This window comes from Siphateles boraxobius, unplaced genomic scaffold (genome assembly GCF_051911475.1).
Source record: "Siphateles boraxobius isolate OS27281-9 unplaced genomic scaffold, OSU_SipBor_1 138, whole genome shotgun sequence".
Taxonomy (NCBI): domain Eukaryota; kingdom Metazoa; phylum Chordata; class Actinopteri; order Cypriniformes; family Leuciscidae; genus Siphateles; species Siphateles boraxobius.
Window position 1 is genome coordinate 572,501 of NW_027508742.1, and position 25,772 is coordinate 598,272.

Consider the following 25,772-nt stretch of genomic DNA (forward strand, 5'->3'; position numbering starts at 1 on the left):
TAAGTGTAGGGATCACCACAGCAGTTTTAAAGCTGGTGGGGACCACCCCAGAAGACAGTGAAGTGTTAATGATGTTAACCAGTGTTGGACCCAAAGTTGGAAGACATGCCTTAACCAAGGCTGTCGGCATAGGATCCTGTTTGCTGGTTATGGCCTTTGCTTTTGATACTAGCTCAAGGACTTGAGCTGTGTTGAGCGGGGAGAAGGAGGAGAGGCAGTCCTGCGGCGCGAGAGCGGTTGAAGAGTTTGTGTCAGACAATGGTAGTACGGTTGATTGAGATAAGCTGGACAGCTGCAGTTGTTGGTGGATGGTTTCAACCTTTTCCCGGAAATGAACCAGGAATTTAGAACATAAGCCAGCAGCATCAGAAGGTTGAGGAGGGTCAGGTGGGCAGAGTAAGCGGTTGATAATGGAAAAAAGCTGTCTAGGATGGTGTTGTTGTTTGCCAATGAGTGTAGAGTAGTAGTTATTTTTCACCTTGGATAGGGCATCTTGTAGCTCTTAACGTGGTTCTTATAGGCTAGCTGGTGGACAGTAAGGCTAGATTTTTTATAGTACCTTTCCAGCCTCCGCCCTGTAGCCTTCATTGCGCGGAGTTCAGCATTGAACCAGGGAGCAGGAGAGGAGAATGAGACAGATCGCGTAATGAGGGGGGCAACAGAGTCCAGACTATGTGACAGGGCCAAGTTGTAGTGAGTAACCAAGTCATCAACTGTACAGGATGGAGGACAGCTGATAAGATGGCCTGCAAGAGTGTATGATAATTTGTGAATGCACACTTGTTTGATGTTTCGATATGCAATGGTCCTTTTCACACACTTCCTGTGTGTGTGTACAGAAACAGAGAACATAACGGCAAGGTGATCAGAAATAGCTAGGTCGATAGTTTGTAGATGGGTTGGGGTTATACCCAAGGAGCATACCAGATCCAGTGTATGACCTTTAGCATGAGTTGGGCCGTTGACATCTTGTGAAAAATTAAAACAGTCCAGTAGTGACAAAAATTCTGCAGTGTAGACATTACTGGAGTCAACATGGATGTTAAAGTCACCAAGTAAGATCGTAGCTGGAAAGGTGGGACAGATTAGAGCAAGGAGGTCAGAGAGCTCCGGCAGGAAACTAGCAGATGCCTTAGGCGGACGATAGACAAGGACCATTTGTAGCTGCATTGGCCCGATCAAAGCAAAATGAATGCACTCAAATGAAGAGGTGTGTACTGGAAATTCTTTTATATGGAAATCTGCATGATGTATGACAGCCAGTCCCCCACCCCGTCCAGAACTACGTGGCTTTTGAATGTAACTATAGCCTTGGGGGGTAGCTTGGTTAAGCGTAAGAAAGTCCATTTGGTTCTGCCAAGTTTCAGTTAGACAAAGAAAATCCAGTTTCCTGTCAGTTATAATGTCATGTATGAGTGGTGCTTTATTATTTAGCGATCGAGTGTTCAGCAGCATGAATGAAACAGATTTCAGGACAGATGAGTTGGCATGAGAAGTGACGTCAACAGCCTGTTCAACGGGCCGTAGATTCAAAAGGTGTATACGCGGCTCATTCTGATGACGTCGTCGCTTGGAAGTGATAGACCGAACAACAGGAATAGCCTGGGATGTCTCCGTGTAAACAAGCTTATGCCGAACAGCCCTGTGCACATAGGGGGCACGACGTAAGAGATGGAGAGATTTAATCACCTCAAGGCTACCGTTGCCCGGTACGATGTGCGAGTTGAAATTCTTGAGTTCCAGAGTGTAGTATCTTAGGAATGCCATGATGCCAGAGGAAAACGTTAGCTTGCCCAACACTAGCTAGCAGCTTACAAGCCGCAGATCATCACGACCAAGCTTCAACAGAGAATACTGTGGAGGATCAAGCCGTTGACAGAGGTAATTACAATGTTCACAGTTTGGAAATCGTCCGATTGCAAAGAAGCGTAGCAGCTGGAAAAAACCACAGGTTTACCAGATCCTGTAGCATAACCAAGCATACAGCGAAAGAGTTGCAGAATGTGAGAAAGTTCATCCAACTAGTAGCATGAAGTATAGTCCAGCTTTGATAAAGCAACGGGAGAAGAATCGCAGAGTAGCGGTAGTAGTGCGTTATTTTGTTTGTGAGCATGAGAAGCAGCGACATGAGCATGAGAAGCGGCGACAGACACGCCAGCGTCCTCTCGCAAGCTCATATATCAGGAAAGGCCTGATCTTCCTGATGTTGTGCATTGCAAACCTGCATGATCGAGCTGTCTTTGAAATGTGGTCTGTGAAGGTTAGCTGGTCATCAAAGATTACTCCAAGATTTCTGACTGACCTTGATGGGGTGATTGAGGATGACTCTAGCTGGATAGTGAAGTCGTGCTGTAAAGACGGATTGGCAGGGAGAACGAGAAGCTCAGTCTTTGCCAGACTGAGCTGCAGGTGATGTTCCTTCATCCATGCCGAGATGTCCGCCAGACAGCTAGAGATACGTGCAGCTACTGTGGGATCGTCTGGTTGAAATGAGAGGTAGAGCTGGGTGTCATCAGCATAGCAGTGGTAAGAGAAACCATGTGCCTGTATGATGGGTCCCAGTGATGTGGTGTAAATGGAGAAGAGGAGGGGTCCAAGGACTGACCCCTGGGGAACCCCTGTGGTCAGTCGATGTGCTTTGGATATCTCGCCTCTCCATGCGACCCTGAATGACCTTCCTGTGAGATAGGTCTCAGGGAAGATCCAGTGATGCCCAGTGATGAGAGGGTGGACAGAAGGATCTGATGATTCACAGTGTCGAAGGCAGCAGACAGGTCTAGGAGAATGAGAACTGATGATTTGGAAGCAGCTTTTGCGATCCGCAGGGCTTCTGTGACTGAAAGTAATGCGGTCTCGGTCGAATGGCCTTTCTTAAAGCCAGATTGGTTGACATCCAGCTGGTTATTCAGAGACAGGAAAGATGATACTTGGTTGAAAGCAACTCGTTCAAGTGTTTTTGCAATGAAAGGTAGGAGAGAGACAGGTCTGTAATTCTCTAGAAGTGATGTGTTTAAAGTTGTTTTTTTAAGCAGTGGGGTTACCCGAGCCTGCTTAAATGCTGTAGGAAAAATGCCAGTATGGAGGGATGAGTTGATGAAGTGTGTGAGTGCTGGTAGAAGTGTGGGAGAGATGGCTTGAAGAAGGTGTGAGGGGATGGGGTCTAGAGGGCAGGTGGTAGGATGACTGGAGAGGAGAAGTTTAGATACTTCTTCCTCGGTTAGTGGAGAGAAGGAGGAGAGGTGGTTATTGGCTGTGGGAGAGGTTGGACTAGGTTCCTGTGTGTGTGGAGGAGAGAACTGACTGCTAATGGTTGTTGTTTTGTTAGTGAAGAAGTTAGCAAAGTCATCAGCAGTTAGCGAGGAGGTGGGTGGAGGTGGACAGAGGAGAGAGTTGAATGTCTTGAAAAGTGTTCGTGTGTTAGAGGCGCTGTTGATCTTGCTGTGGAAATATGAAGATTTTGCCGCGTGAACATCAGCAGAAAAGGAAGAGAGCAGGGATTGGTACATACTCAGGTCAGATGTATCTTATGATTTGCGCCATTTCCTCTCCATTGCCCTGAGTTTAGTCCGGTGTTCCCGAAGAACTTCAGATAACCAGGGTTTAGAGGGGGTAGCGCGTGCTGGCCTGGAGGAGAGAGGGCAGATAGTGTCTAAAGAAGAAGTTAATGTGGAGCATAAAGTATCCGTTGCGGTATTTACATCTAGAGATGAGAATTGTGAGGGTGAGGGAAGAGAAGATGACACAGCAGAGGAAAGACGGGAGGGAGAAAGTGAGCGCAGGTTTCGTCTGAAGGTAACTGGTAGGGGAGTTGGTGGAGTGTGGATAGTGAGTTGTAGATTGAAAGTAATGAGGAAATGATCTGAAACATGGAGAGGTTTCACCAAAATGTTGTCTGTGATGCAGTTGCGTGTGTAGACCAGGTCCAGTTGGTTGCCTGACTTGTGAGTACCTGTGGTGATGAGCCGTTTGAGATCGAATGAGGCTAGGAGAGAGATGAAATCTGTAGCATACGGCTTCTCTAGATGAATCTTGAAATCGCCAAAGACTACAAGTGGAGTGCCGTCCTCAGGGAAAGAGGACAGCAGCACATCCAGCTCCTCAACAAAGCTTCCCAGTTGACCTGGGGGGCGATAAATGACTACAATCTCGATCTTAAAGGGAGTTGTAAGTGTAATAGCGTGATATTCAAATGAGTTGTTATTGCATAGAGAGGAGAGAGTTGAGTATTTCCAATTGTTAGAAATGAGAATACCAGTCCCCCCACCCCTACCAGACTGGTGAGGCGTGTGAGAGAAAGAGAAGTTGTTAGAGAGAGCAGCAGGGGTTGCTGAGTCTTCTGGACGGATCCAGGTCTCAGTCAAGCCCAAGATATTAAGAGTTGAAAGAGATGCAAAGGCAGGAATGAAGTCAGCTTTATTGACTGCTGACTGACAATTCCATAGACCCATAGAAAGAGAGGGAGGTGTGTGTGTGGATGAGAGAACGGGACGCAGATTAGCAGTATTGCGCTGCCTTCTGTGCGTGATGAGAGTGTGTTGTCGAGAGACAACAGGAATGTATTGAAAGCACATGTTGATTAAGGGAAATAGAGTACAAGTAGGAAAGGAAAGGGAGAAGAAGATACTTAAGTGCGTAGCTGGTGTCGTTGCTCGGTGGAGTCGCACAGGTAGAGTCGACGGTCTTTACCCGAGTCGGTCTTCACACGAGGAGGCTGAACGCTTCCGCTGGCGCTTCCGCGACAGTGCGCACACTACATAGATATAATGCGTACTAACGCATGAGTGAGGACAGCTGTTTCTGCCCAGCAATTAACACAGCAAACACAAATTACCCGAATAATGGGAAGAATCGAAACTAGCTGTTGGACAGCGCTCACTTAAGTGCTATAAAATTTAAACTGCAATACTGTTCAGAGCGGCTGTTATATAAAGTGGGAACGCGTCTAATTAAAATACAAATTTGTGAGAAGGCAAAACAAGAAAATAACCAGAGAATCGAAAACAACCTCACCTTCTGGTAGATACTACACTGAAACAACAGGAGAACTGGACATTCAGAAAAACGACTCGCGCGCTCTTGTCTTGTTCACGGACTGACCGCTTGTCCTGGCCTTGTTCTGGATCTCTTCGACTTTATGAGTCGACTTTACGACTTTACTCTCACTCACTCACTCACTCACTCAAACACACACACACACACACACTCACACATACACACACACTCACTCACACATAAACACACTCACTCACTCACACACGCACACTTGCACACGCACACTTACACACACACACACGCACACTCACTCACTCACACACGCACACTTGCACACGCACACTTACACACACACACGCACACTCACTCACTCACACACACACACACACACACATACACTCACTCACACACATACACACACACACACACACTCACAAACACACACTAATGCTGATTTTGGGTTTAAATGTGTAATTTGAGTTGTAATTTTCATGAAATTAAAGTCACAATGTAAAAAAGCTGACGCCTTTATTGTTATATTTCATGCTAAATATAATATCCTTTAATTGTAATAAAGTGTGATGAGGTTCAGGATGAGCGTCTGAGTCTGTGACTGTGTTTCAGCGGCGGCGCTGGGGAATCTGGTGTCGGACCTGGCTGGACTCGGGTAAACACTGAACTCATGTAACGCGTGTGTGTGTGTGAGAGTGTGTGTGTGTGTGTGTGTGTGAACTCACAGTGTGTGTGTGTGTTTGTGAACTCACAGTGTGTGTGTGTGTGTGTTTGTGAACTCACAGTGTGTGTGTATGTGTGTGTGTGTGTGTGAACTCACAGTGTGTGTGTGTGTGAACTCACAGTGTGTGTGTCTGTGAACTCAGTGTGTTTGTGTGTGTGTGTGTGTGTGTGTGTGTGTGTGTGTGTGTGTGTGTGTGTGTGTGTGTGTGTGTGTGTGTGTGTGTGTGTGTGTGTGTGTGTGTGTGTGTGTGTGTGTGTGAGTGTGTGTGTGAACTCACAGAGTGTGTGTGTGAACTCACAGAGTGTGTGTGTGAACTCACAGAGTGTGTGTGTGAACTCACAGTGTGTGTGTGTGAACTCACAGTGTGTGTGTGAACTCACAGTGTGTGTGTGAACTCACAGTGTGTGTGTGAACTCACAGTGTGTGTGAGTGTGTGTGTGTGAACTCAGAGTGTGTGTGTGTGTGTGTGTGTGTGTGTGTGTTTGTCAAGTCACATTTATTTATATATTGATTTTTACAATCGAGTGTTTCAAAGCATCTTTACAGAGATAACAGGAAAATAATGCAACACATTTATATTTAGCAGTATAAACAACAGGAAATGATGTGTGTGTGTGTGCATGTGTGAGAGAGAGTGTGTGACCTCGCTGTGTGTGTCAAGTCAAGTCACCTTTATTTATACAGCGCTTTTTACAACAGAGTGTTTCAAAGCAGCTTTACAGAGATAACAGGAGAATAATGCAAGAGTTTCTAGAAGAAAACAGCGTCACAGTCCAGCGTAAGAAAACCGTGATGTCATCGTCCAGCTCTCAGCTCTCATATAATGGTGTCAGTGCAGGAGATCAATAATATTGTAGAATATTAAATTAAATGACGTGTGTGTGTGTGTGTGTGTGTGTGTGTGTGTGTGTGTGTGTGTGTGTGTGTGTGTGTGTGTGTGTGTGTGTGTGTGTGTGTGTGTGTGTGTGTGTGTGTGTGTAGTTTAGCAGGTTACGTGGAGGCTCTGGCGTCTCGTTTCGGGATGCAGATTCCAGATTTAACGCCCAAACAGGTGGACATGTGGCAGACCAGAGTCACGTCACACATGGTGAGACACACACACACACACACTCACACACAGATGTGTACGAGGCGCCTCAGTCGATCCTCACACTCCTGTCTGTGTGTGTGTGTTCAGGGAAAAGCCATCGGAGTCGCCATCGGGTGCATTCTGGGAATGTTTCCATTGCTCTTCCTGAACGACGATGACGAAGACGACGAGAAGAAGAAGAAGAAGAAGAAGAAGAATCTCCCGACCTCAGACTGACGCACTTTTATATCGGCATGACGACCACCGCATTAGTTTTGCCAAAGTCTGACGAAAATCAAGCGAATGATCAAACGGTAAACTGAAATGAATAAAAGATCATAATATAATAGTAGGAAGTAGAAATCTAAATAATTAAGTAGTTTAATCTAAAGATGAAGAATAGATGTGTTTAAATGAGCATGAGTTTAATTTTATCTCTCTGTCACATAACACTATTTTACACCAAAGAACGATAACTATAAAGCTGTAATAATCACTACGAGAATATGGAAGTCAGCACAACTATAACCATTACGAATATCGTTAGAATCACTTTGTTTTCCAGCCAATGAACGACAGCCAATCAGAATCCATCGCCAATGAACGACAGCCAATTTAGAATCTAACGCTGATGAGCGATAAAAACGTTGACAGCCAATCAGAATCTAGCGTGCATTAACGATAAAAACATTGACAGCCAATCAGAATCCATCGCCAATGAATGATAAAAACATTATCAGCCAATCAGAATAATCAATGATGAACGATAAAAACGTTGACAGCAAATCAGAATCTATCGCTGATGAACGATAAAAACATCAGCCAATCAGAATCTATCGCTGATGAACGATAAAAACATCAGCCAATCAGAATCTATCGCTGATGAACGATAAAAACATCAGCCAATCAGAATCTATCGCTGATGAACGATAAAAACATCAGCCTATCAGAATCTATCGCTGATGAACGATAAAAACATTGACAGCCAATCAGAATCTATCGCTGATGAACGATAAAAACATTGACAGCCAATCAGAATCTATCGCTGATGAACGATAAAAACATCAGCCTATCAGAATCTATCGCTGATGAACGATAAAAACATCAGCCTATCAGAATCTATCGCTGATGAACGATAAAAACATTGACAGCCAATCAGAATCTATCGCTGATGAACGATAAAAACATTGACAGCCAATCAGAATCTATCGCTGATGAACGATAAAAACATCAGCCAATCAGAATCTATCGCTGATGAACGATAAAAACATCATTAGCCAATCAGAATCCCTCCTGCTTTAAACACGTTTGTTTTATTTCTATGCTGGTCGTTTCGCAGTAATAAACAGGAATAGAACAGAATCAAACTTAATAAACGGAACATTATCATACATACGCTGGTGTAGTTATCGTTCTCGATGTGAACAGACTTTACTCTTTTACCCGTTTTATGGTTTGTTTTCACTTTAGATTTTAGCCGCATGTTTTTCCGTGGAAACATTTAGTGAAGAACGAAGTTTATTATTTGTTCTGTTTGAAGTGGGTGAATTAGGAAACTGTATTTTACATCATAAAGCAGAAATGTTTTATTAACCTCTCAAACTACGTTGATCCTGGACTCCTGATTTTAACTGGAACGTCTGTAGTTTTATTCTGCACAGCACAAGAGTTCTGCACACTCCCATCATGCATCAGGCTCATGAAACTGAAGCTCATTGGGCCGCTCGGGAGTGATGTCAGATCACATGATGAACCCGGAGATCTCCGTTACAAGAGTGAAAGACCAATCGATATATTCATTCATCACATTAGCTGAATGTTCAACGAAAACTATAAAATAATAAAATATTTAAAAAAACTAATTTTAGCATTTATCAATTTCCTTTAGCTTAAGTTGCTTGAAGTACTAAAGTATGAAGTTTCGTAACAGAATAAAAAATAAAACTGTAATTGCTACTTTTTTTCTCAGAATTTCATGAAACAAACTTGCAATTGTTATGAAGTCAGAATTGTGAGAAAAATATCAGAATTATAATTTCAAACTGTTTTATTCAGTGGCGGAAACAAGCTTCCATTTCTAAAACTAATTACACTAAAACTATATAGCCATATTTAAAAAAATGAGCATACTTATACAGCATTTATTACATTTAATCTCAACATTTACTGATACTTTTTAATGATCAAATGTTGTATTTAAGCCTAACAATGAACAGCTTTATTTTTTGCAGATTTAATAAATCCTGTAAAACGTTCATGTTAAAGTTAACCTTACTGTAAGGTTTTACTATAAAACGAATAATTATGACAAAAACGCACAGATGAATTAGTAAAACTTCTCTAAAATTAAAACGGAATCGGTTACACTTTATTTTAAGGTGTGCTTGTTACAGTGTAATTATATATTTCAGTATTATTGATGAATTATGTGTTCGTACTATAGGGTTAGGTTTGTTGTGAGATTAGTGCATGTAATTATGCATAATTTATAGTTATTACTATAGTAACTACATGTAACAAGGACACTGTAAAATAGTGTTACCAGAAAATCAAATCAAAAACTACAATAGTACATCAACGCAGCCTGGCCTCCATCAGGTCCTGTAGCAGATGAACATGAGTCTGATGCAAAGATGTCTGTTACTTTATGAATAGAAATACCTCTGGAATTAGTCATGTAATGACTTCTGGGTAATGCATAAATCAACACGCCCCAGAAACATATTAGTCATACTTCTTATTGGACACTATGCATTCTAATAAAAACTCATGTATATAATTATTGCACAGCCGTCTGTTCTACCGCAGCTATTTTACAGTATTTTGCTAATTCTATGATTATTTTTGTGAGACGACGTGGAATATTTGTACTTTTATAAATTCATTTGTCGCACAAAAGAACTATTGAAGCGAAAAGTACAATTCAAACACATCAAACCCGTTTTGTTCAGAAATATTGATGTTATTTGTGAATGTGCTTTTGAGAACATGAAGCTCTAAATGTCATTTTAAAGTTGTGTAGTTTAAACTGGTTATTCTTCAGATGATTACTGGTAACACTTTACAATTATGACGAAGAACATTTATTAATCTTGATTTCAACATTTACGAATTCACCACTCAAATCCAAAATATAATTGAATGGACCTGAGCTAACATGAACTAACAGCTGTGTTTTTATTAACTAACATTAAGATTAATAAATGAAGTAACAAATGAATTGCTCGTACTTAATGACTAACTAACGGGCTCTTTATTGTAAAGTGTTACTGAATTATAAATGAAATAAGCACCCGCTGAAGTTTTCACACTGCAACTGATTTCAATAAAATGCCTTTATTGACAATATAAAAACCACAATGCATCTTTATTATTATTATGTACAGTCTATGTGTTCATTATCTCTAACACAGAACTACACAGGTGAACGGGTGAGTTGTGTGTGTGTGTGTGTGTGTGTGTGTGTGTGTGTGTGTGTGTGTGTGTGTGTGTGTGTGTTCAGAAATAAACAGGTCAACATCTCTGCTACATCATATAGATGAAAACACACAGATTTCCAGCTGATCACTCTTAAGAATAACCCTTTATCATCCGTGCACTCCTTCCTTCTGTGTTCTCATCATCCCATCCGGAGAAAGTCTTTGACAAAAAACACAATTTTCTCAGCTTTTTGTTCAAAATGTTGCTTTTTATGAACTTTCAAGTGTTGTTGAAGTAATGCATAACGCCAGAATGAAATGTTTTCTTTAAAAGCAGATGCTTTGTTCTTTCTTTTGACATGTTTCAAACCTGTAAGACTTTCGTTCATCTTTGGAACTCAAAGATATTTTAATGAAATTGAGCGATTTCTGTCTATTCTCGCTAAACTCTTCACTTCATGAAGAGATCATTAAAGAAACACATGAACTGAGCAGAGAGCTGTATGAATGTTTGCTTGCGCTTGAAATATAAAAAAAATATTTATAAAGTCTTAGTGAACAAACAGTTGAGAAAGAAATCGGACGTGTATCAGTATATTGGATCCATGCATTCGCTCTTAAAGTGACAGCAGCCAATCTACATTTAATTTACACTGTGAAAACCATAGTGTTATTTTACATTTAATAATTTCTGTACTCGAATACTACTGCTAGACCTTCCTACTGACTGTTCACTTGTCTTTAATAATGTTTCATTATTAAAAGCTAGATTTTTGCTGTGGTGTCCAAGTACTTGAAGTGGGCTTTATAAATGAACAGCAAAGTTACATTACTTTTTTTTCCCCCTGATCTGAAAAATTATCCAATCGGTTACACAAAAAACGTGATATTATCCGATCCGTGTGATTATTGACAGCCAATCAGAATTAATTGCTTATGAAAGATAAAACATTGACAGCCAATCAGAATCAATAAAAACATTGACAGCCAATCAGAATTAATTATTTAATTGATGATGAACGATAAAAGTATTGAGAGAAAATCAGAATCCATCGCCAATAAATTATAAAAACATTGACAGCCAATCAGAATCCATTGTTGATGAACGATAAAAACATTGACAGCCAATCAAAATCCATGAACGATAAAAACATTGACAGCCAATCAAAATCCATGAACGATAAAAACATTGACAGCCAATCAAAATCCATGAACGATAAAAACATTGACAGCCAATCAAAATCCATGAACGATAAAAACATTGACAGCCAATCAAAATCCATCACCGATGAACGATATAAACATTGACAAAGATCTTCATCTGTGTTCTGAAGATGAACCAAAGTCTGGCGAGTAACTGATGACGTTACTGTCCCTTTAAGAACGAGTCACTGAAAGCTTCTTTGGGGAATCTGCTTTAACGAGAGTGCTTCCTCTTCCAGTAACGAGTAGTCATCGTGCTCCACCTTCACTGGTCCGGCGGCATCGCCGAGCTCCTGCTGATAGCTAGCTGCGGTTGACGTCTGCTGGCAGCGCGCCTGGTGTTTGAGGAAGCTGTCCCGCCACACGATCTTCTTCCCGCAGAGCGCGCACTCGTATGGGCGCAGGCCGCCGTGCGTCTTCACGTGTTTGGTCAGGTGGTGCTTCATCTTGAAGCTCTTGGCGCAGACGGGGCAGGTGAACGGGCGCAGGTTCAGGTGCTGCATCTTCACGTGGCGGTCGCGCATGCTCTTCAGCGTGTACCCTTTCCCGCAGTGACAGAAGTGGACTTTCGGCGTCGCAGAGAGAGGAGAGCAGGGAGGATTCTGGGAAACCGTCACGTTCCCAATCGTATCCGACGTTTCGTCGTCCTCGTCGTCTTCGTCCACCGACGGCCACTCGCTCTGCCACAGGCTCTCTCTGAGACACCCGTCCGACTCCACGACTCCTGAGAGAAGAACACAAACACAGTCAGAAACATCGCGCTGGCGCCCCCTGCAGGACGGGAGCTAAACGGCAGTGATGAAGAAGCTCCACTCACCGGCCTGGCGCTCCTCGCTCTTCATCCTCAGTTTATCGTCTTCCTGCGCCGGCTCTCCGACGCCTTCATCCGCCTCCACCCGCCGCTGCTCCTCTTTCGCTCCTCGGAGCCGAACGCGGATTCGGTGTCTCGCGGCGAAATCAGTTTCGATGGACGGGAGAGGCGGGTGCGGATCTGGCCCACACTCGGGCTCAGTCCGTAGAGGAAACGATAGGCTGCTTCGGCTCCACCGGCTCTGCTGAGGGCGCCTCCATGTGGCCAGAGGCGGAAGCGCGCGTTTCTCCGCGGCATGCTCGCCCGGCGGGTCCGACGGGTCGGGGAAGCAGCAGTCCGAGCTGCTGGGCGACTGATGGCTCGAGGAGCTCGCCACGCCCGGGCTGACCTGCGCTAGGGGTCGCGACCTCTTGAGGATGTCCGTGCACTTGTCCACGATGTGCCACATCTGGAGGAAGCTGGCCACGGTGACGTAGTTGATGATGTCGTCGCGCACGATGCTGAGCTGCCCGGTGTAGGCGGAGTTTAGCACGCTCTCGAAGGCCAGCGGGTCCATGACCGAGGGAAGAGACACCGTGGTGACGTTCTTCAGCAGAACCTGGACACAGGCAGAAGCGAGCGCTGAACGACCAGATTCAACACATTCTTAACTGACTTCCTCAGTTTTGTACATTTTCTGAAATGCTGTTTACATATGCAAATGAGGCACTCATTAAATATGCATTCATTTGCATACAGAACTCTGAACATTGGTTTAAGTCAGGTTCAAAATAACTGTTTGATTTTGATTTGCAAAAGATTTCTTTGTTTATCATTCCATGTTGTATAAATCAGGCAAATTATATATGAACAACCCCCTGGAATATAGATATGAATAAAAGTGTAAAGTCTGGTGTGTGTGAAGCTCCTGGAGTGGAGATTTCTGACTATAGGATTGAGTGCAATAAAATAAACACTTTAATGTAAGACAGGTGGTTAGATAGATAGATGGATGGATAGATAGAAGGATGGATGCATAAATAGAAAGATAAATGGATAGAAAGATGGATGGATGGATATATGGACAGATGGATGGATAGAAAGATGGATGATAGAAAGATAGATGGATGGATAGAAGGATGGATGGATAGAAAGATGGATAGATGGACAGACGGATGGATAGAAAGATGGATGGATGGATAGAAAGATGGATGGATAGATGGACAGACAGATGGATAGAAAGATGGATGGATGGATAGAAAGATGGATGGATAGATGGACAGACGGATGGATAGAAAGATGGATGATAGAAAGATAGATGGATGGATAGAAAGATGGATGATAGAAAGATGGATGGATGGATAGAAAGATGGATGGATAGATGGATAGAAAGATGGATAGAAAGATGGATAGAAAGATGGATGGATAGATGGACAGACGGATGGATAGAAAGATGGATGATAGAAAGATAGATGAATGGATAGAAAGATGGATGATAGAAAGATGGATGGATGGATAGATAGATGGACAGACAGATGGATGGATGGATAGAAAGATGGATGGATAGATGGACAGACGGATGGATAGAAAGATGGATGGATAGATGGACAGACGGATGGATAGAAAGATGGATAGGTGGACAGATGGACTGAAAGATGGATGGATGGATAGAAAGATGGATGGATGGATAGAAAGATGGATGGATGGATAGAAAGATGGATAGGTGGACAGATGGACTGAAAGATGGATGGATGGATAGAAAGATGGATGGATGGATAGAAAGATGGATGGATAGGGCTGGGACGGTCACCGTCGTCACCGCAGAAGAACATCGGCCTGCACATGTGTGCACGTTGTGTCTAATGACATGGATAATATATAATGATATTGTGTCTTACATGGATTCAAGGTTTTCTAAACAGAACTCATCGCCAAAAGATGGAGCAAATCCGCCCTTTCGCGAGTCGGGGAGCGCAATGTGCCATGACACATAATAACATTACATTCGTATTAGAGATGCGCGGATGGGCTATTATTATTTCATCCGCAACCGCATCACAAACTCATGATCCGTCCGCCATCATCCACCAATGTTCAAACCTGCACCGCCGCACCGCGGACTGTTGTCAGGTCTGTGGGCGCTGCCGCCGCGAGGCTAAGCTCTCGGCTGCTCTAGAAAGGAGACTGATCCAATCCAGCAGATGTTTAGCCTGTGCTGTATCCCCAGATCTCGATCGGCGCACAGGCACAAACATAAATAAATAGCCTAAATTAAACACACATCGCCAAATCGCTGAGTAGCCTATAATTTTATCATTTCGTTTTGAATTTTGTTTAAAAGTAGACATTAAGCTTTCTATTTATTTCTCATGTCTGTGAGGCAAGAGATCGCACCGGCGCCTCCACGTCCTGATTATATCTGCTATATTTGCTTCTTATTTATTAATTCTAGGTAATTGGTTGATGAAACAAAGGCAGTGATTACAATTAAAAAACAATTTATACAAAACGAAATTTAAATTAAAGGCTTTCTACAAAACAAAACTTAATAAAGTGGTCAAAATCATGTCTGAAGCATCTTATGATCCTATCTTACTCATGCTGTTCACTTTTCATATAATCGACATCGATTCAATTAAAAAATAACATTATATTATGTAAACATAATTATGGAATATAATTTTTGTAATTAAGACATGTTGGATGAGGTGTTCATCTTTCATTTCCAATGTGAACATAATAATGTATTCTCCAAAAAATGATGTATTGTCAAATGTGTGCTGAATGTAAACTCCTCTGAGGAATTTCACATTCAATGCGAATGTATCTGAGAATATTTTTAAATAAGGAAATCTATTCAGTGATTGGTCCATGCCAAAATACTGCCTGATGAAAACTGGATAGAAAGATGAATGGATGGACAGAAAAATGGATAGATGGATGGATGAATAGAAAGATGGATGGATGGATGGATGAATAGAAAGATGGATGGATATATAAATAGATAGATGGATGGATGGATATATAAATAGATAGATAGATGGATGGATATATAGATAGATAGATGGATGGACAGAACATGTTGTGGAAGAAGAATAAAGCTCAAAACTGACCAGCGCATTAAAAAACTACAATTTTGCCTTTAGAATATAGTTACATGTCTATAGATTGTATAGATTGTAATCTGAATCCTGAAAAGAATATTTTAAACAGCTCTTGAAGTTAGAATAACCTCAGCTTAAACTCCTACGATGTGGAATTCATTTATTGGGGTTTTTCAAATGTTTCAAGCACTTATTCAATACAGTTACTCAAGATTAACTTGAATCATAAGAACTCAAATTAAATCACCAACTTGTAAAAAAGTTCAGTTTTGTGAGATTGGTTTGTAAATAAGTCACTTTACTATAGATTTCTCGTATAGTGTTCTCGTACTGTAGTGTTCTCGTATAGTGTTCTCGTACTGTAGTGTTCTCGTATAGTGTTCTCGTACTGTAGTGTTCTCGTACTGTAGTGTTCTCGTATAGTGTTCTCGTTAGTGTTCTCGTACTATAGTGTTCTCGTATAGTGTTCTCGTAAGTGTTCTCGTTAGTGTTCTCGTACTATAGTGTTCTCGTATAGTGTTCTCGTAAGTGTTCTCGTATAGTGTTCTCGTATAGTGTTCTCGTTAGTGTTCTCGTACTATAGTGTTCTCGTATAGTGTTCTCGTAAGTGTTCTCGTACTATAGTGTTCTCGTATCGTGTTCTCGTACTGTAGTGTTCTCGTATAGTGTTCTCGTACTGTAGTGTTCTCGTATAGTGTTCTCGTACTGTAGTGTTCTCGTGCTATAGTGTTCTCGTATAGTGTTCTCGTTAGTGTTCTCGTATAGTGTTCTCGTACTGTAGTGTTCTCGTGCTATAGTGTTCTCGTATAGTGTTCTCGTACTGTAGTGTTCTCGTGCTATAGTGTTCTCGTATAGTGTTCTCGTACTGTAGTGTTCTCGTGCTATAGTGTTCTCGTATAGTGTTCTCGTTAGTGTTCTCGTGCTATAGTGTTCTCGTATAGTGTTCTCGTACTGTAGTGTTCTCGTACTATAGTGTTCTCGTACTGTAGTGTTCTTGTTAGTGTTCTCGTACTGTAGTGTTCTCGTTATTGTTCTCGTACTGTAGTGTTCTCGTATAGTGTTCTCGTACTATAGTGTTCTCGTTAGTGGTCTCGTACTATAGTGTTCTCGTATAGTGTTCTCATACTGTAGTGTTCTCGTACTATAGTGTTCTCATACTGTAGTGTTCTCGTACTGTAGTGTTCTCGTATAGTGTTCTCTTATAGTGTTCTCGTACTATAGTGTTCTCGTACTAGGGTGTTCTCGTATAGTGTTCTCGTTAGTGTTCTCGTATAGTGTTCTCGTATAGTGTTCTCGTTAGTGTTCTCGTACTATAGTGTTCTCGTATAGTGTTCTCATACTGTAGTGTTCTCGTACTATAGTGTTCTCTTATAGTGTTCTCGTACTATAGTGTTCTCGTACTAGGGTGTTCTCGTATAGTGTTCTCGTTAGTGTTCTCGTATAGTGTTCTCGTATAGTGTTCTCGTTAGTGGTCTCGTACTATAGTGTTCTCGTATAGTGTTCTCATACTGTAGTGTTCTCGTACTATAGTGTTCTCATACTGTAGTGTTCTCGTATAGTGTTCTCGTACTGTAGTGTTCTCGTATAGTGTTCTCGTACTGTAGTGTTCTCGTATAGTGTTCTCGTATAGTGTTCTCGTATAGTGTTCTCATACTGTAGTGTTCTCGTATAGTGTTCTCGTACTATAGTGTTCTCGTACTGTAGTGTTCTCGTATAGTGTTCTCGTTAGTGTTCTCGTACTATAGTGTTCTCATATAGTGTTCTCGTACTGTAGTGTTCTCGTATACTGTTCTCGTACTGTAGTGTTCTCGTATAGTGTTCTCGTTAGTGTTCTCGTACTGTAGTATTCTCGTACTATAGAGTTCTCGTATAGTATTCTCGTTAGTGTTCTCGTTAGTGTTCTCGTACTATAGTGTTCTCGTATAGTGTTCTCGTACTGTAGTGTTCTCGTACTGTAGTGTTCTCGTTAGTGTTCTCGTACTGTAGTGTTCTCGTACTATAGTGTTCTCGTACTGTAGTGTTCTCGTTAGTGTTCTCGTACTGTAGTGTTCTCGTTAGTGTTCTCGTACTGTAGTGTTCTCGTATAGTGTTCTCGTATAGTGTTCTCGTACTATAGTGTTCTCGTATAGTGTTCTCGTACTATAGTGTTCTCGTACTGTAGTGTTCTCGTATAGTGTTCTCGTACTGTAGTGTTCTCGTATAGTGTTCTCGCACTATAGTGTTCTCGTACTGTAGTGTTCTCGTATAGTGTTCTCGTTAGTGTTCTCATACTATAGTGTTCTCGTACAGTGTTCTCGTACTGTAGTGTTCTCGTATAGTGTTCTCGTACTGTAGTGTTCTCGTACTATAGTGTTCTCGTACTCTAGTGTTCTCGTATAGTGTTCTCGTACTGTAGTGTTCTCGTATAGTGTTCTCGTACTGTAGTGTTCTCGTACAATGTTCTCGTACTGTAGTGTTCTCATGTAGTGTTCTCGTACTGTAGTGTTCTCGTACTATAGTGTTCTCGTACCATGTTCTCGTACTGTAGTGTTCTCGTATAGTGTTCTCGTACTGTAGTGTTCTCGTTAGTGTTCTCGTACTGTAGTGTTCTCGTATAAGGTTCTCGTACTGTAGTGTTCTCGTATAGTATTCTCGTACTGTACTGTTCTCGTATAGTGTTCTCGTACTATAGTGTTCTCGTATAGTGTTCTCGTACTGTAGCGTTCTCTTAGTGTTCTCGTACTGTAGTGTTCTCGTATAGTGTTCTCGTACTGTAGTGTTCTCGTACTATAGTGTTCTCGTACTGTAGTGTTCTCATGTAGTGTTCTCGTACTATAGTGTTCTCGTACAATGTTCTCGTACTGTAGTGTTCTCGTACAATGTTCTCGTACTGTAGTGTTCTCGTATAGTGTTCTCTTTAGTGTTCTCGTACTGTAGTGTTCTCGTATAGTGTTCTCGTACTGTAGTGTTCTCGTACAATGTTCTCGTACTGTAGTGTTCTCGTATAGTGTTCTCTTTAGTGTTCTCGTACTGTAGTGTTCTCGTATAGTGTTCTCGTACTGTAGTGTTCTCGTACAATGTTCTCGTACTGTAGTGTTCTCGTACTGTAGTGTTCTCGTACTGTAGTATTCTCTTAGTGTTCTCGTACTGTAGTATTCTCGTATAGTGTTCTCGTATAGTGTTCTCGTACTGTAGTGTTCTCGTACTGTAGTGTTCTCTTAGTGTTCTCGTACTGTAGTGTTCTCGTATAGTGTTCTCGTACTGTAGTGTTCTCGTATAATGTTCTCGTACTATAGTGTTCTCGTACTATAGTGTTCTCGTACTGTAGTGTTCTCGTATAGTGTTCTCGTTAGTGTTCTCGTACTATAGTGTTCTCATATAGTGTTCTCGTACTGTAGTGTTCTCGTATAGTGTTCTCGTATAGTGTTCTCGTACTGCAGTGTTCTCGTACTGTAGTGTTCTCGTTCAATGTTCTCGTACTGTAGTGTTCTCGTATAGTGTTCTCGTACTGTAGTGTTCTCGTATAGTGTTCTCGTACTGTAGTGTTCTCGTACTGTAGTGTTCTCGTATAGTGTTCTCGTACTGTAGTGTTTTCGTACTGTACTGTTCTAGTATAGTGTTTACGTACTGTAGTGTTCTCGTACTGTAGTGTTCTCGTACTGTAGTGTTTTCGTACTGTAGTGTTCTAGTATAGTGTTATCGTACTGTAGTGTTTTCGTACTGTAGTGTTCTCGTACTGTAGTGTTTTCGTACTGTAGTGTTCTCGTACTGTAGTGTTCTCGTACTGTAGTGTTCTCGTACTGTAGTGTTCTCGTACTGTACTGTTCTCGTATAGTGTTCTCGTACTGTAGTGTTTTCGTACTGTAGTGTTCTCGTACTGTAGTGTTTTCGTACTGTACTGTTCTGGTATAGTGTTCTCGTACTGTATTGTTCTCGTACTGTAGTGTTTTCGTACTGTACTGTTCTCGTATAGTGTTCTCGTACTGTATTGTTCTCGTACTGTAGTGTTTTCGTACTGTACTGTTCTCGTATAGTGTTCTCGTACTGTAGTGTTCTCGTACTGTAGTGTTTTCGTACTGTAGTGTTCTCGTACTGTAGTGTTCTCGTACTGTAGTGTTTTCGTACTGTACTGTTCTCGTATAGTGTTCTCGTACTGTAGTGTTCTCGTATAGTGTTCTCGTACTGTAGTGTTTTCGTACTGTAGTGTTTTCGTACTGTAGTGTTCTCGTACTGTAGTATTCTCGTATAGTGTTCTCGTACTGTACTGTTTTCGTACTGTAGTGTTCTCGTACTGTAGTGTTCTCGTACTGTAGTGTTCTCGTACTGTAGTGTTCTCGTACTGTAGTGTTTTCATACTGTACTGTTCTCGTATAGTATTCTCGTACTGTAGTGTTCTCGTACTGTAGTGTTTTCGTACTGTACTGTTCTCGTATAGTGTTCTCGTACTGTAGTGTTTTCGTACTGTAGTGTTCTCGTACTGTAGTGTTCTCGTACTGTAGTGTTCTCTTACTGTAGTGTTTTCGTACTCTAGTGTTCTCGTACTCTAGTGTTCTCGTACTCTAGTGTTCTCGTACTCTAGTGTTCTCGTACTCTAGTGTTCTCGTACTCTAGTGTTCTCGTACTCTAGTGTTCTCGTATAGTGTTCTCTTATAGTGTTCTCGTACTGTAGTGTTCTCGTACTGTAGTGTTCTCGTACTGTAGTGTTCTCGTACTCTAGTGTTCTCGTACTCTAGTGTTCTCGTACTGTAGTGTTTTCGTTCTGTAGTGTTCTCGTACTGTAGTGTTCTCGTACTGTAGTGTTCTCGTACTGTAGTGTTCTCGTACTGTAGTGTTTTCGTACTGTAGTGTTCTCGTACTGTAGTGTTCTCGTACTGTAGTGTTCTCGTACTGTAGCGTTCTCGTACTGTAGCGTTTTCGTACAGTAGCGTTCTCGTACTCTAGCGTTCTCGTACTCTAGCGTTCTCGTACTCTAGCGTTCTCGTACTCTAGCGTTCTCGTACTCTAGTGTTCTCGTACTCTAGTGTTCTCGTACTCTAGTGTTCTCGTATAGTGTTCTCTTATAGTGTTCTCGTACTGTAGTGTTCTCGTACTGTAGTGTTCTCGTACTGTAGTGTTCTCGTACTCTAGTGTTCTCGTACTCTAGTGTTCTCGTACTCTAGTGTTCTCGTACTCTAGTGTTCTCGTACTCTAGTGTTCTCGTACTCTAGTGTTCTCGTACTCTAGTGTTCTCGTACTCTAGTGTTCTCGTACTCTAGTGTTCTCGTACTCTAGTGTTCTCGTACTCTAGTGTTCTCGTACTCTAGTGTTCTCGTACTCTAGTGTTCTCGTACTCTAGTGTTCTCGTACTCTAGTGTTCTCGTACTCTAGTGTTCTCGTACTCTAGTGTTCTCGTATAGTGTTCTCGTATAGTGTTCTCTTATAGTGTTCTCGTACTCTAGTGTTCTCGTACTCTAGTGTTCTCGTACTCTAGTGTTCTCGTATAGTGTTCTCGTATAGTGTTCTCTTATAGTGTTCTCTTATAGTGTTCTCGTACTGTAGTGTTCTCGTACTGTAGTGTTCTCGTACTGTAGTGTTCTCGTACTGTAGTGTTCTCGTACTGTAGTGTTCTCGTACTGTAGTGTTCTCGTACTGTAGTGTTCTCGTACTGTAGTGTTCTCGTACTGTAGTGTTCTCGTACTGTACTGTTCTCGTATAGTGTTCTCGTACTGTATTGTTCTCGTACTGTAGTGTTTTCGTACTGTACTGTTCTCGTATAGTGTTCTCGTACTGTAGTGTTCTCGTACTGTAGTGTTTTCGTACTGTAGTGTTCTCGTACTGTAGTGTTCTCGTACTGTAGTGTTCTCGTACTGTAGTGTTCTCGTACTGTAGTGTTCTCGTACTGTAGTGTTCTCGTACTGTAGTGTTCTCGTATGGTGTTTTCGTATTTTCAACATATGAATAATATTCCAGTACTAGTGTTACGCCTTTGTCTCCAGCCAGAACACAAATAATATGTTCCGGTTTGCAAACGTTCCCATAAAGTTATGAAAACGTTATTTAGGAATGTTCTGTGAACGTTGAAAATGTACATTTAAAAAAAATGGGTTACACTTTATTTGAATGTGTCATTGTTACAGTGTAATTATATATGTAAGTACTGAGTAATATTAATTAATTGTACTTACTCCAGGGTTAGGGTAGGATTAGGGTTTGGTTGAGGGTTAGTTGCATGTAATTATGCATAATTTACTGTTATTACTATGGTAAGTACATGTAATGTATGTAACAAGGACACTAAAATAAAGTGTTATGCTAAAATGTCCTATGCTAATGTTACAGGAACGTTCCATTTAATTTTTATGCAAACTTTATCAGGACGACTTTTGAAAGTTCTCCGATTCCGAACGTTCTAAAACAAGTAGCAACATTTTAAAAATGGAATTCTGAAAAAACTTACATTTGTGCTAATGTTTTAAGAGCGTCAAACTTACATTTTAAGAACATTAAAGATTTGCTATGCTAATATTACGGGAACATTCCATTGTTTTTATTTTTTACAGACTTAATCAGGAAGACTTTGTCTCCACCCAGATCACGATATGTTCTAATAAAAGGTTTGAAAACGTTCCCATTATGAAAATGTTATTTTTTTAATGTTATGTGTACTAAATGTACTTTTTTTAAATGCTATGCTAATGTTACGGGAACGTTCCTTTTTTTGCAAACTTTATCAGGACGATGTTCTAAAACAAGTAGCAACATTTTAAAAACGGACTTCTGAAAAACGTTTCATTTGTGCTAACGTCATAACTTTGATCGAGCGTTCTATTACCATTACTGTGAGAACGTTTGCTGGGCAGGTCGCGAGATATCATTCAAAGTTTAACATCAAACATTAATATGCAAATGAGAGGGTTTGCATGTGTGTGATGATCAGTGTTGGGAGTAACGCCTTACAAAAGTAATGCATTACAGTAACATATTACGTTTTGCTGTAACGCAGTAGTGTAAGGCATTACTAATCAATTTTCAGTAATATTTTACTCGGTACATGTTCGGTAAGGCTTGCGTTACAACAGACTTTTAGTTTTAATTGTAAAACAAACAAACAAAAAAAACAGCAAGACCGCCAGACATTACAAATGAAAGATGCAAGTAGGCTAAATTACCTGTTCGTGGTCAGTCAATAGCTGCGTGTGGTGTCCAAGTCTGTAATTAAAGACTAAATGGCAGCGTCTGATATATTTGTATAGCGATTTCAGGGCTGCCAACTTTTGAGTTTAGCTTGGCGTGAGACTACTCCAACGGGGGGGGGGGGGGGGGGGGGGGGGGTATAACTAGTCGATCGCGAGTGGCTCAACAGGTAGATATATAGATAAACTCATCTTTCAGGCATTTTACCTACCGGGTTGACACTTAAGCGTGAGAAATCGGGGGTGTGGCGTGAGAGCGTGAGAATTGGGTCAATTGCGTGTGTCTCACGCTCAATGCGTGAGAGTTGGCAGCCCTGCGATTTATTTTTTACAGGAGTGCCGTGAGGTATGATTTCGGCCTCTGTGCTCGCGCTGGCCAGAGGAAAAGCGGCTAATGGTGAAGATGGCATGAAGAAGACTACATTCGCGAGATGGACGTATGCGCATTAGGCTATTCGTTCTGTGTTTTCTTTCTAAACAGTTAGGCTATGTTTATGTGGTATTTTTCATGTTTTCATCACAAAATCATGTTTTTGATGCGGTGGTGACGCGTTCATGTAAGGGCGGCGGCGCTGCCGATAAAGCACCTAAAAGCTGTCACAAAGAACCGGCAAAAGCAATGATTATGAATATGTCAAATATAGCAAGGAGACATGTTGATTGTTTATTAATAAAGTCAAGATGAAGTTGACGATGCTGACTCGCGATCTTCGCAGTAGTGAATGCACCAGAGAGAAATGCACATTTCATTTCATAAGCAGAGAGCAGTCTGTTTTCTTTCGTTTTGTATTGTTCTGTTTACAAGTAGACATTTCAATATAGATATATTTTTCAAGTCCGTACAATTAAAACAAAACGAAATTCACTTTAAAGAAAGGCTTCGTGTCTTCTGTGTAAGGTGTCTGTGAAAGTTTTAAAGCAGTCTTTTAGTGCCGCTTCATAGCGGTCGCGTCCGTAACGGAGAACTTTCACGTCTGTAACATTGTTATTTCCTCATAAATGCGAACACGAAAAATAAAATAAAATGAATATTTTATGTTCTGTGGAGATCCAACCCTTCTTCATTAGATTTGCGCAGTGTAATTCACAGAATTACAACAACAAAAAATCGTTCCCTCCTAAAAGTTAAAGATTTTTTTTTGTCACACATGACTGTCGATTTCCCTAATATTAAATATAAAACGCATGTGTAGACTGATATTTTTCTAATGTCTGGACTGCTTTCTGGGAGGAGCCTATGGATAAACAGACGTTTCAATATTTTGGTATTAATGCACTTTCTGAGAATTTATATAATTATATAAGTTAACTGCAAGTCTGCAAATGTCATGTCCATAACGCTGGAATTGCCAAATTTTAAATAATTTATCCTCAACTAGTTTTGTGGTGTAGGTCTACATATTTTATAATGTTAAGTTAACTTAAAATAATATAGGCTAATAGTAATTTAAAGATGTGGTAGCATTGGATCTGGACGGTATGGATAACGCTGGGAGTTGGAAGGTGTGTGTCGCGATTCTGCAGGTTCGTGGATCTGAGTGTCGCGATTTCGGTTTCATATCGCATATCGTTACAGCCCTAGTCATTTTAGAATGTTAAGTTCTACTTCTGTATAGTTATTTTGGTGAAAGTAACTCAAAAGTAATACAGGAGTAATGTAACGCATTACAATTCTGAGACAGTAATATTGTAAGGTAATGAATTACTTTTAAATAACAGTAACAAGTAATATATAATGTATTACAGTTTTTAAGTAACTTGCACAACACTGGTGATGATGACATCAGTTCTACTACCTCAGTGTCAGAAACTTTCAGGAGTTATTGTGTATTTTTAGCATTTGAATAATATTCCAGTACTAGTGTTGCGACTTTGTCTCCACCCAGAACGCAAAAATATGTTCTAAGAAAGGTTTGCAAACGTTCCCATAAAGTTATGAAACCGTTGTTTTGAAATGTTATGTAAATGATAAAAATGTACATTTTAAAACAAAATGCTATGCTAATGTTATGGGAACGTTCCATTTAAATTTATTGTTTGCAAACTTTATCAGGACGACTTCTGAATGTTCTCCGAACGTTCTAAACAAGTAGCAACATTTTAAAAATGGAATTCTGAAAAACGTTCCATTTGTGCTAATGTTATAACTTTCAACGAGCGTTCTATTACCATTACTGTGAGAACCTTGTGAGAACGTTTGCTGGGCAGGTCGCGAGGAATCAATCAAAGTTTAACATCAAACAGACATTAATATGCAAATGAGAGGGTTTGCATGTGTGTGATGATGACATCAGTTGCACACACACTCACCTGGTCATGGAAGTACGGGGAGGATGCGGCCAGCACACACCTGTGCGCACGGAACACGTGACCCTGCACCTGTATGGACAGGTCACACAGCTGACCCTCCTCGCGCTGTCGGTTCAGGTTCTCCAGAACCGCGGCGCGCGCGCTCGGGAAACACACCTGCAGAACCGGGCCCGGGGGCGCGCTCGCGCGACCGAGGATCTGCTCCATCCTACCGGGGAGAAACCGAGTCCTGATCCGGGATCAGCAGCACAACTCCAGATATATGCACATCAAAACCCGTTTATTCCGGTTGTATTCGGCGTTAGGCCCGCTAGCAGATCATAATCATATGAGAGCTTATGATCATGTGTTTACATCAACATGCAGCAAAGATCTGCGCGATTCAGCCGTTGGACACACAATCTGCGAGTTTAACTACCGTGTGTGTAATATGTATGTTGATTATGATCCCTTGATCGGTTGAAATGAAATTTGAATGTGTTTATAATCTCACCTGCGTTCTCTGTGATGGAGGTCTGCTGCGGAAGAGAGAGACACGCCTCCCCTCAGAGACCCCGCCCCTTTTAAAAACACAGTGCTTATATATTCATATTCTTCATAAATGCTTTGGAGTGTGTGTGTGTTCACAGTGATAACGAAAAAATATTGTTTGATTCTATTAGTGTCTCACTTGAATGGAATTAAATGGCTAAATAAATATAGAATAGAATGTGACGGCTACTGTGAGCCAATCCTGCTACAAAGGACGTCGGATTCATAAATATTTATCATGTGACGCCACATTACGCATGGCCTTATTAATATTCATGAGCTGAGCAGTACTGCAGTCCGCGCGCGCCCCCTGCTGTCTGACTGAAGCTCACAACCTGCAGTGAAAAGGTTTAAAAACATCAAACATTAAAAATTATTTGCAATGCAAAAATAATGACGTTCACAACTCTGATAAACCATAATCAAATTATAAATGTAATGTTAGTTAGCTTGATCTCTCTGAACTC

The 25,772-nt window shown here is 41.2% G+C and overlaps 2 protein-coding genes across 2 annotated transcripts in view; one reads left to right on the forward strand and one right to left on the reverse strand.

Annotated features, from left to right (window-relative positions):
- LOC143738122 (transmembrane protein 65-like) overlaps positions 1-10,151 on the forward strand; it is a 17,917-nt gene extending 7,766 nt beyond the window's left edge. The window contains exons 5-7 of the mRNA XM_077230047.1: positions 5,617-5,659; positions 6,710-6,815; positions 6,906-10,151. Coding sequence (XP_077086162.1) covers positions 5,617-5,659; positions 6,710-6,815; positions 6,906-7,034 — 278 coding nt within the window. The 3' untranslated portion in view covers positions 7,035-10,151. The remainder of the gene's footprint in view (positions 1-5,616; positions 5,660-6,709; positions 6,816-6,905) is intronic.
- Positions 10,152-11,468: 1,317 nt separating this feature from the next.
- Positions 11,469-25,322, reverse strand: LOC143738119 (zinc finger and BTB domain-containing protein 43-like). The gene is made up of 4 exons (XM_077230040.1): positions 25,268-25,322; positions 24,775-24,982; positions 12,237-12,828; positions 11,469-12,143 (listed from the first exon to the last, which is right to left on the reverse strand). The coding sequence occupies exons 2-4, from the start codon at positions 24,979-24,981 to the stop codon at positions 11,605-11,607; spliced, it is 1,338 nt and encodes a 445-aa protein (XP_077086155.1). The 5' UTR covers position 24,982; positions 25,268-25,322; the 3' UTR covers positions 11,469-11,604.
- Between the last annotated feature and the right edge of the window lie 450 nt (positions 25,323-25,772).